Source organism: Globicephala melas, chromosome 21 (assembly GCF_963455315.2).
Source record: "Globicephala melas chromosome 21, mGloMel1.2, whole genome shotgun sequence".
Taxonomy (NCBI): domain Eukaryota; kingdom Metazoa; phylum Chordata; class Mammalia; order Artiodactyla; family Delphinidae; genus Globicephala; species Globicephala melas.
In genome coordinates, this window is record NC_083334.1 from 30,551,495 (window position 1) to 30,563,645 (window position 12,151).

Sequence of the window (12,151 nt, forward strand, 5' to 3'; positions counted from 1 at the left end):
AAAAAAAAAAAAAAAGACATACTAAGGAAGTGTATGCTCAAGCGGGGAAGTATAAACCTAGGTCAACTCACCTATAGCAGGGGACCAGTACTGGTCCATGGCCTGTTAGGAACCAGGCCACACAACGAGAGGTGAGTGGTGGGTGAGCGAGCAAAGCTTCATCTGCCGCTCCCCATCACTCCCCATCACTTGCATTACCACCTGAACCAACCCCCGCCCCCGTCCGTGGAAAAATTGTCTTCCACGAAACCATCCCTGGTGCCAAAAATGTTGAGGACCGCTGAGCTATAGGGTTAAGACCTTGAAAATCACCAGTATGAATAATCTACAAACTGCTGAATTCATATACCAATATTTAAGTGTACTCATTAATATAATCCCAGTATACATCCTTAAGGTCTTTGTTGAAAAGGAAGTTTGATAAATTAGGTAAAATGGCAGTGTGATAGTATAAAAATTAACTAATAATTTTTTATGTAATTCTGGTGTGTAATCTTCCAAATTAGTACCAACCTCCTGATCCCCACAGTCACATTGTTCTCCTTCTTCGACTTTTCCGTTACCGCAAACTGCCACTTTGTATGTTGAACCTAAACGTGGCTGGTTTTGAAGACACTGGGACTGTGACTTTGAAATAAAATGCGCAAAATCTTCCATACTGCAGTTACTAAAGATCTTCACACCACTGGAATGACTAAAAATACATCAAACATCAGACTTTTATGTAACTGTCGCTTCCGTAAATTGACTAGCCTCAGAAGAAAAGTCTATAATCTAATGATAAATATAGCTAATATAAAATTACTAAATTTTAAGGCAATAGACTCAAATTCTAGTCATGTGGATTATTACAGGAAAATGTTTTTTGCATGAGGACCATGAAAAACATTAGAAATTTTTGGACAAACTACCAATTTTGGTGTTTTTTGTGGTTGCATCCAGCTTGAATATACTCTTTAATTATATTAACCATAAATAATAGATTTATTATTACATTGCCAACAACTCAGATGATTTCTATCTAAATACCAGAAAACAAAAGGAGAAAAATTGATAGAACTTTAATATTATTGAGAACTAGGCAATGCAAGAGGTTTACTCTGTGTGAACTTGTTTATAGAGGGGTACACTTTCTGATAATGAATGTTGTCATTAGGAAGAGATTATCAATCATAATTATATCCAATTGGATAATTTATTTGCAGCTTGAATCCTTGCACATATTTGCTGGATGTTCTCATTCTCTATTCTCCCATTTTTCCTTGATAATAGAGCCTCTTATACATAACTTCCTTGTATAATACATTTAGCTTTTGTAAAGCTAGGAGCAGACCATTGGCCTTAAATGAAACCATAAATTTAAGTTATATGAAGTAATGTTTACAGCTGTGCTTTTATCTGCCCTTTCATTCTATTGGCAAGAGGCCCCAGTTTCTGGCCATATGGACCTCTATATAAAGTTACTAAACTGTCCTCACGATATGGCACCTAGCTTCAACCTGGGCACCTGATCAAAGAGAGAGTACAGAGAAATTTGCAAACTCTTTAATTATCTAATCTTGAAAGTCACACACCATCAACTCTACCATGGTCTATTTGATGAAAACAAGTCACCAAATCCAACCCATACTCAATAGGAGGGAAATTAAACTCTACCTCTTGAAGGGAGAAGTAGCAACAATTTGTGGATGTATTTGAAAACTACCATTCTCTTTTACTTTCATTTTACTTAAAATTAAAAAAAAAAAAAGCTATACTCTGTTCTATCTCAATGTATTTTATTAAACATTTTTTTCCTTAGTCATTGTTTCCAAAGCTCAGATATATTGCTACCTTCGAATGAGCCAAAAAAGCACAGTTTCATAACGACAACTTCTTTATCTAAAGAAACAAAGTTCCTAATTAAAATATTAAAATGTCAAAGAAAGTTGAAATTCGGAAACATATTAGGTAGCATGTCTGACTCGCTGGATACATAGACTGAATAAAACATGGACTACTGATTGTGAGCCCTCAGAAAAATGACAGTCTTTTGTAAAAAAAAATCAGTGTGGGCCATGTATTTTCTATGGATTACAGAAACAAAATAACATGTTAAACTCCTTAAGTACTTCTATTTAATAAGCCAAATTTTAAGGTTAGATTGAGGACACCTGCCTCAGAAAGGCATATGTCCTATTAGGACTCCGTCCTGTGCAAAATCACTGAATGTGATAGTGTCAAAAGGCATTAAAGATGAATAATTCTAGAAGATGTTTCCCACCAGTTTAAAGACAGCAATGAATCCTTTTCAAATATGCCCTCTTTATTCAGATTTTCCTTTAAATAGTAGATTTTCACATCATTTTTTTTGCCATTCAATGATGAATAAAATGTCTGTGTTGTCCAAAATTTTAGAATCATGCAATGCTATTCAAATGATGCAAAGCACTTAAAGATATGATTAATAAGCATTTTTTGCAAGATTGTAATTTGTCAAACTAAGCTTTTTAAAAAAGCATTTCCACAGATGAATGGTTTCTATATGTGTGTTAATAATTCCACCAATTTTATACAGGCCATAATTATATATTTTTAAGTGGATTTCTATTTTTTTCATATCTACACAAGAATCAAAGTTATGTTAAAAAATTAATGAAAAAAATTTCAACACTCATTAAGATTGTAGGCTAAGTTTTTTGGTTGATTAAGGTGCTTTGGGGAGAAATTGGAAAGTGAAAAAAAGGCAAAATATTAGAGATAATATAAAAGAAATTAAATGTACTGTTAAATAAAATTAAATAAAATGTACTGTTGGGTTACAGTTTAAAAAAATAAAATAAATAAAAAGTATAAGAGACTGGGTCCAGTCACTGACTGGATGATGGTTTCCATAAATCTCCTGACTATTTGGTTCTAATTCCGTAAAATCTCATAGCATATTCTAAATACTGAGGATAATAGCAAAAACTTCAGTAGGCCTTTGAGGCATGATAACTGCTGCAAAACGCCTCCTCTAATAAATCATTCTTGTATAACGAACACAAGCCCATACTTGGCTTATCAAATCATGCATTAAATTATAAAATCATGCAAGTAACAGTGATAAATGTAGAGGTAAGTCACATGAGATAGCAAGTGTGACATTAGATTACAAGAAATATTGAGATATGCAGCAGGGGCACTGGAATACATATTTTGATCTGGGGTCATTGGCCACAGTTTATATTCGACCATTAATAATTATTTTAATAGCATAGACTTTCATAAACAAAATACACCAAACTTATTTTCATATAAACTATATATGTAAAGCATATAAAAGCAAAGCATCTTACATTGCTTCTGGGTTCATTACGCAGACAGCTCCTGGGCAATGGCATTTGTTGATGTCATCATAAGTTATTCCCATACTAAGGCTCAGTAATTGAGCTAAAATAACTGCAAGTGATTCCAGACTTATGGTTCTGGGGTGCTGGGGAAAAAACCATACATGTATACATTCACATTTTAGGAGATAATTTATTTACCTGGAGTATAATGTAATTATTAAAAATAGTCACATGATAGAATAGAGACATCAGATATGTTAATCACAGAAATGCCATCCATGTTGGCCTAATATGTTACAGGTGCCATTATCAATATAAGGAAAATATGAAAAGTGAAGTGTGAAATTTTACAAAAATGTAAATGTATGGTTCATTTGGTGGCATCAGGCCAAGAACATATTTGTCTCAATAACTTGTTAATCATATATAACAATAGCTATAACCATGTTTGTACTCATAAAAGAAAGTCTTTAAAGACACACACATATACACACACAGTATCAATTATAAATGAACAGTTTGTGCTCATTTATAATTTAATTATAGGAGATAATATTTTATATGCTGTTTCATGCATTTAAAAAAACATAAATTAGCTCACTGAATTAATTTATATTATGATAATAATGACTGATGATAAGAATGCTAACTCTCCACAGTTGCTTAAACTTTATTTTCAAAACTAAATGCTTTTATCACTTTTTAACAAATGTAAGATGCTTATTATAGCACACTTAGACCATATTAAACATACGATTTTTAAGAAAAATCCACAAATCACAATATCCCTTCAAATATATCTAATAACATTGATGACTATACTTCAGGATAGGTTCCTAGGGATATATTTTGGTATCTTCTGTTTGCCTCTGTCAATCAACTTTCCATTACTTTCCACCCTACTCTCCAGATCAGAAGGACTATACCAATGGATTATGTCAAAGGGTTCCTTTGCCCTCTGCTCTCACCTTGATTTGGTCTAATGGGGAGGAAAGGGTGAGAAAAGAGCAGGGTATTTATTACCATCACTTCCAGGGTACCTATGACTGTCTGAACCCTTGAGTAGAGGTTTCTACCTTCCATGTATAACCCTAATAAACTGACACTGTCCTTTCCTTCAAGCCTAGGGGACAATTACATATCTTTATTACTAGCCCTGAGGTAATGCAAAGTCCCTACATCTTGCGTACACATTGATAAATGGTCCCTTTATCAAAATAACACAGGTGAATGTACCATCCATTTTCAGAGAGAGGGGTGGAGGAGAGAGGGGGAGAGAGGGAGGGAGGAGGGAGGGAGGGAGGGAGAAGAACAAAAAGAAGAGAAGGAGGAGGGGGAGGGGGCAAGGGGAGGTAGATGAAGAGGAGGAGGAATGCTTGATTCTATGGGGAAGAAAATGACGGATTCTGATAAATTTTGCACATTTAAATAATAGGATATTATAAATAATAATATAATAAATAAGAGACTATTATGTTATCAGTGTAGTTATTCAGCTTTTCTTGTCTTCAGGATATTGTAGGAAAGGCCTGGCAATCATTCAATCAATATATCTTTACAATTGCTTTTTTTTTTTTTTTTGTGGTACGCGGGCCTCTCACTGTTGTGGCCTCTCCCGTTGCGGAGCACAGGCTCTGGACGCGCAGGCTCAGCGGCCATGGCTCACGGGCCCAGCTGCTCCGCGGCATGTGGGCTCCTCCCGGGCCGGGGCACGAACCCATGTCCCCTGCATCGGCAGGCGGACTCTCAACCACTGCGCCACCAGGGAAGCCCTACAATTGCTTCGTTTTCTCCGTCTCTCCTGTTCCTTATTATCACTCATAGCGCAGTAAGAGGGAAATAACAACATCCAAAAAATTTCATGTGATTTGTATAAAATCCCAATATGCAACTTTTTTATTCTTTATCTTCTGATTAGTGCATATGTTCTGGTCTCTCCTTTCCTTGTATCAAAGGATCAAAGACATGGTTTTGTATTTGAGATGGAATTTCTTTACATTCCCTTTCTGACACTCTTACTTCTATTACTCAGCTTGGGCTGCCCTCAAACAATATCACAGAGAACGTTGCTCAAGGTGCCAGCAGGGTCAGTTTCTGGTGAGGTGTGTCTCCCAGGCTTCTGGAGGGCTGCCTTTGCCCTGCGTCCTCAGTGGCCCTTCCTCCTTGTGTGCTGGCTCCTCCTCTTCCCACAAAGACACGAGTCCTATTGGATTAGGGGCCCAGGCTTATGACCTACTTTAACCTTAATGACTCCCTTAAAGGCCCCTTCTCCAAATACAGCCACACTGGGGGTTAGGGCTTCAGTATATGAATTTTAGGGGGACACAACTTAGTCCATAACAGACTAGTACGAAAACCTTGAAAAATGTATGGACTGGAGTACGAGAATTTGCTAAAAGTTATGGTTATGACTACTTCTGTTATGAAAATAACATAAGGGAAAAAGTAAAATTATATTTAGCATTGGATTTTTAAAAATATTTTTAGAAAAAATTTACAACTAAGCAGACTAGTTTCTTTTGGTGAATAATGCCTGCTTAGGACAACAGTTGTCAAATAACAAGAACAGCACCTGGTGTTTGTTATGGCTTCTTATGTGCCAATCACTAGGCTGAGAAATTTCCTGACAAGTAAGTATTGAGACTTCCTTTATTGTGTACCATGTGGTCATTTTCTATAAATGTGTCTGCCATGTATGTTTTGTAGTCTCTAATTTAGGAATCAAGATTCTACATAGGCCTTTCAGACAAAGCTTATCAATAGTGTTTAAATTTTCTAAATTTTGTTCTGAGAGATTAATTATTGCTTTGTTTATTTTAGAGTTATTTAGCTAGGTACATATGAGTTCAGGTTTATTCATATAATGATAGTCAAAGTATATTTCATCCTAAATAATGAATCACTTAAAATTCATATTTATTTTACTTGAAAAACATTTTGCTGTTTTATGTTAATATTGATACATTAATTTTCCTTTGGTGACATAGTCTGTTCTTTTTCTTATTCTTAAAATTTCTGTAGCATTATACATGAGTTTGAAACTTATAAAGAGAAAACAACCTGATAATTTTTAATAGCTGAAATTAAAACTTTAAAAAATCTCTTTTGATTATTGTCCCTCTGAAATTACTAATAACATTTTATTCTGTATGATGGCTTCATGCTTTTTAAATAATTTTATCTTAAGTCAAGTGTACAAATCTTAAGTGCCTTGATGCAGTTTTATATAAATATACATACATATATGTATATATACAATATCTATATACACACATATACACATGCATAATTTATTTATACATATTATTTGTGCACACATATATACACACATATTTGTGAAGTGCATGTATGTGTGCATGTGACACATACCTACACAACCACGACAGTGAATAAGATATAAAATATTTTTATCACTCAGGAAGTTCTCTCCAGCAAGTTTTCAGGAATTATCTTGCCACAAAATTTAACTTATATTCTGATGTTTAGCAATATGGTTTATCTTTCCTACACTTTATCTTCAGAAAATGGCATACGAAGTAAAGATTCTTTTGTTTGTGGTTTCTTTTGCCCAACATACAGTTTTTGAGATCAATGGTGAGTATAACAGTACTTCTTTTTATTGCTTACCTTATATGAAGCATTATATGAAGCAATAAAAAGCACATGTTTATCAATTTCATGGATAATCAGTATTGTTAAGATGTCAAATTGACCTAAAGATTCAATTCAAAACCAAAGTCCGAGTAGTTTTTGTTGAAACTGACAAGCTGATTTTAAAAGAGAAAGTCAGAAAACCTAGAAAAGCTAAATCAGTCTGAAGAAGAAGTAGTAGGGCTTACACTATAATTTTCGATGATTTACCATAAAACTATAGTTATTAAGACAAGGTGGTGCTGGAGAAAGGAGACATAAAGCTGTCTATCTATGTATCCATCATCTATTCATCATCATCAACTCTATCTTGTACCTACCTTTTAATATTTAAGTATATATTTATGTTTAATTATTAGCCATTGTATTAATCAGGCTTCTCTAGAGAAACAGAATCAATCGCACACATACGATAAGGAATATTATACATGAAGAGGCTTATTATAAGGAACTGGCTCACACAATTCTGAAGGCTGGCAAGTCTAAACCTGCAGAGTGGGCTGGCAGCCTGGGCACACAGGAGAGCCGATGGCACAGATGAAGCCTGAAGGTATTCTGCTGAAGAATTTCTTCTTGCTTGAAGAGGATGGACTTTTTGTTCTATTCAAGCCTTCCACTGATTAGATGAGGCCAACCCACATTATGGAGGGCAAAGTGCTTGACTCAGATTTCACTGATTTAAATATTAATCTCATCAAACCCCTCCAAGTTGACATAAAATTAACCACCACAAGCATGTCTCAAACTTTACAGGTTCAGGTTCAAAATGAAACTTTCTTCCACCCTTATATTCCCCTCTGCCCCCAAAGCCAGCTGCCCTGCCTTCCTCTACCTAGCTTCTCAAGAAGAATGTTGAGCATAATCACTGATGTTTCCATGCCATTCATGGCATGTATCCAGTAACTTAGCAAGCCCTATATGTTCTGCTTTCATGATATATACCAGATAAAAGCTACTTCTCGCATATCCAAGAATAAAACACCAGTTAATACCATTCATCTGCAATTGTCTCCTATATGGTCTCCTTGTTGTGGATCCTCACCCCTCTACGATCACTTTTGTATAAGGTAACCAGAGAAATATTTCTCTCTGGCTTCAAAACTTCCAGTGCCTTTTCATTGCAAAGAGGATAAAACCCAAAACGATTTACCAAGATCCATAAGGCTGTATATGATTAGTCTGTTGCTTACTTCGACAATCAATATTTTCACAGCCATCTTGTTCTTGATATTCATTTCCATCTGAAAGCCTTGAATTTAATGATCATTTTCATGGGTTCTGATTTCCTAGGTCTTGCAATGACTGCCTTTGTCTCATCATTCATTCCTCTTCTTAAAAACCTTCTCCTCGAAATTTTTCTCTGATCACCCCAGCTAAAATAGCCTACCTCACATCCCATCAATTTTTATCATATTCTCCTAATGTATCTTCTTATTAGGAAATGCAAATATAAGATTGAAATAATTGGTTCCCTCAAAATTGTGTAGAATGTGTTCCTAAAAGCATTGTTTTTCCCCTTGTGAGATTTTAAAATAATATATCAATTCTTTTAATACCTTGGTGTTATTCTGAATTACTAGTTCTTCTTGTGTAACATTTTAGTAAATTATGGGCTTCTATTAACAATATACTATTTGTCTAAGTTTTCAAATTTATTTAAGTTATAAATTGTTCTATTATCTCTTAAATGTTATTTATATCTGTAGTTCTCCATTATTTTTGTAATTTTATTAATATATTCCTACTCTGTCTTATAAAAATAGTTTTGCCAGAAATATTTTTGTTCTTAATTTTTTAAAGGCCTAATATCTTTTTTGAATATCTCCGTCCTACTGATCATCTGTCTTTCTTTGATTTTTGCTTTTATCTTCACTATTACCTGTGTTCAACAAGTTTTAGGGCAATGTTGTTTCCATCTTTCCACATATTTTAGGTTGGATAATTGGCTCACTGATTTAAAGGTTTATTTTCTGCAAAATTCACTAGATACTAATATCCTTAACTATTCTGCCTGATTCTGCCTGATATTCTGCCTGACATATTGCCTAATCAGTTTATCTACACTGCAATATCTTAACTACCATACTTTTATAAAAAGTTTATATCTTCAACTTTTACTCAATTTCCAAACTGCTTTATCTATTTTCTTTTTTTATATTTATAAGATTTTAGTATAAGCTTGTCAATTTTACCCCCAAAAGCCTGCTGAGATTTTGATTAGGAATGCACTGACATCTCTTCAATATCGTAAAAGAAAACTGAATTCTATACGAAAGAGAAAACATTTCAATAAAGTAAGAACAAAATCCATATGAACATATCAATAGCTATAGTAAAAAATCTGTTACCAAAATGGGACATTTAGAAAAAAATTCATATAACTTTAAATGGAATTAATTCCCCGTCAAAAATAATGACAGGATAAAAAAATAAAATACATTTTTTAAAGTTTAGAAAATTAGAAATGGAATTGAGCTTTCTTATTACGTTAAAGAATGTCTATGATAAACCAGAATGAACATAATACCTAATAGTACAATATTGAGAGTTTTTCCCTTGAGATCAGGAATGATACAAAAATGTCTACTATGAATTCAGTTAAACATTGTTCAACTTGAATTGTTCTTGGGATCCTAGGCAATTCAATAGGAGAAAAACATTAAAAAAATAAAAGATAGACATATTGGAAAAAAATGAATAAAATTGTTTTAATTCACATATGACAAAGTTGGACACAGAAAAATTTAAATCTAAAACTACTAGAAATAAATATAGAAATATTATTGCATACAAGTCAGTGTATAACATTCAGTTGTTTTTCAACATAACAGAAACTCATAAATTATACTTAAAATGTAGTATTTACTAATATCATCAAACAGTATAGAATTTACTGGTATGACTAGGAATAAATCAAACAAAATATTTGCAAAACTTCTACATATAAAGCTACAAACAGGGGCTTCCCTGGTGGCGCAGTGGTGGAGAGTCCGCCTGCCGATGCAGGGGACACGGGTTCGTGCCCCGGTCCGGGAAGATCCCACATGCCGCGGAACGGCTAGGCCTATGAGCCATGGCCGCTGAGCCTGCGCATCCGGAGCCTGTGCTCCGCAACGGGAGAGGCCACAACAGTGAGAGGCCCGCGTACTGCAAAAAAAAAAAGCTACAAACAGTTTACACCTGTTTGCTATCTATAGTGTATTTTACTCTAAATTCCATTTTCTCATGTTTACTTCTTATTTAACCAAAGTATGTTTTATTATTTTATATTCACCTTCACTTTGCCCTATTAATGTATTTTTTGTAAAGAACTAATGTTTGAACTTAAATTTTTTTTTAAAAATCCATCAGAGACTCCATCTCTTACTTGGTGAGTTTAATTCATTTACATTCACATGATTGTCATTATATTAGGGTATGTTTAAAACATTTCCTTTGATTATTTTCTATTCATTTTATTTTACATTATTGTTTTTAAGTTTCTTCTTCCTTGGCCATCTTTACATTCATTTCATATACCCTTACTTCTTTCTAAAACATACCAATATCTTTACTGTTTTCTTAAGAAGACAAGTTCTATATATATATATATATATAACAAGTTCTATATATATATAACCAAAGCGTTGTGAAATAGGAGCAAAAACATACCAATTTTAAGCACACCAAGATTTTCTGCTAAGATAGAAATGTCAATTATTGCATTTGATTCTGTTTTTCTTCACCTATGTCCCAGGAAGCATTTTGCGGCAATTGATAAATAGTTTCAAAAGTTTTATTTTAACTTGCTTCATAATTGAATCAGCTACATAATGAAGAAAATGCTCAAAATCTAAGCTTGAAATTAAAATTAGTTATTAAATATTGAGTATATTAAAAATTTATGAGCATCTTATAAGACTATAAAATAGATCACTACCATAACTTTCTAAAAGAGGGTAATTTGAACTCACAAGAAGAAAATTGTAAAAATTTTATATGTATTAAGTTAAATGTGTTAAGTTAAACTTCTTATAGTTCACACATTTCTGTCAGCAGCAGGAACAAAGATCCCTAGAATCATTATGCAAATTTTAATATACTTAGCCATAATAAAATACAGAAATAGTTAATTGTATATTACTCTAAATAGCATCGTACTTATACATCTTAGCCAAGTCACTTAAACCGTACCATACCAGAGCAACACCTCCTCCATAGTATTTATCACACAGCCTCCCTTGAAAGGTTGCACCAACATAATTTGGTTTTTCTCTGTAACTTAAGTTTAAAAAAGAAGCAAATCATAAAATTTTGTAAAATTAAGAACAATTAATATTAAATTTACCTAATACTTTTTGTTTTGCATACTTATATAACAAATTCATAGATATTTCCACTTTAACACTAGGATAACAAAGCATAGAAAGGGACTAAACGTGTCTGCTTATTTTGCAAATAGATTTAAAAAACAAATAATAAACAGTGTATTATCATACGGATTTTTAGAGAATAATGAAGATATTTTTATGTAATTAAAAAATTATACTGATTCCTATAACGTAAAAATGATAAAAATAAATAAAATTTCTTAAAAGTAGAAAGCTAAGCCAATGAAGTTGACAAATGGGCAGAGTAAGCTTATGTGTTGAAGTCTCCCCTTAATCAGATAGAATTAGCCTGCCCTAGCCATGCAAAGGCATGCATATTTGTGGGACAAAAAATAACTTAAAAGATTATAATTTTATAATTATATACATGATTTTTACATAATATGATAATATATAATACATACAGGTTCTGAATATTGATAAGAGAAAAACAAAGAGATTATTAAATAGAAAGGGAGGCTTATATTTTTAAAAGTGCAGCTCACTGTGAATATAGTATGTCAGAGATATTGAAATGTGCAATAGTGTTTCTATTTCATCACTATTTTGTTTTGATTTTATGGAAATAAAACATTAAAAGAAGGCCATATTACTATATTCATAAAATTCAGGTATATTTTTTCAGACAGATATTGTTAATATTTTATGTATAGTTAGGCACATTTAATGATACGTTATATACTCAAGGTAAGAAAACGTGGTAATAAGATTGAAGTGAGTTTTAGCTATAAGTCAATAAAAAGAGTAATTATATTAGTAATTCTGCTATAAAACCCGTGTTGTGAAAAATAATATTCACAGGATGTTGTACATAAAAAA

At 33.0% G+C, this 12,151-nt stretch overlaps 1 protein-coding gene across 1 annotated transcript in view; it reads right to left on the bottom strand.

Moving 5' to 3' along the window:
• Positions 1 to 12,151, bottom strand: part of ADAM2 (ADAM metallopeptidase domain 2) — a 79,761-nt gene that overhangs the window by 27,563 nt on the left and 40,047 nt on the right. The window contains exons 10-12 of the mRNA XM_030833887.2: positions 11,141 to 11,222; positions 3,318 to 3,454; positions 514 to 694 (exon numbers count right to left, since the gene is read on the bottom strand). Coding sequence (XP_030689747.2) covers positions 514 to 694; positions 3,318 to 3,454; positions 11,141 to 11,222 — 400 coding nt within the window. The remainder of the gene's footprint in view (positions 1 to 513; positions 695 to 3,317; positions 3,455 to 11,140; positions 11,223 to 12,151) is intronic.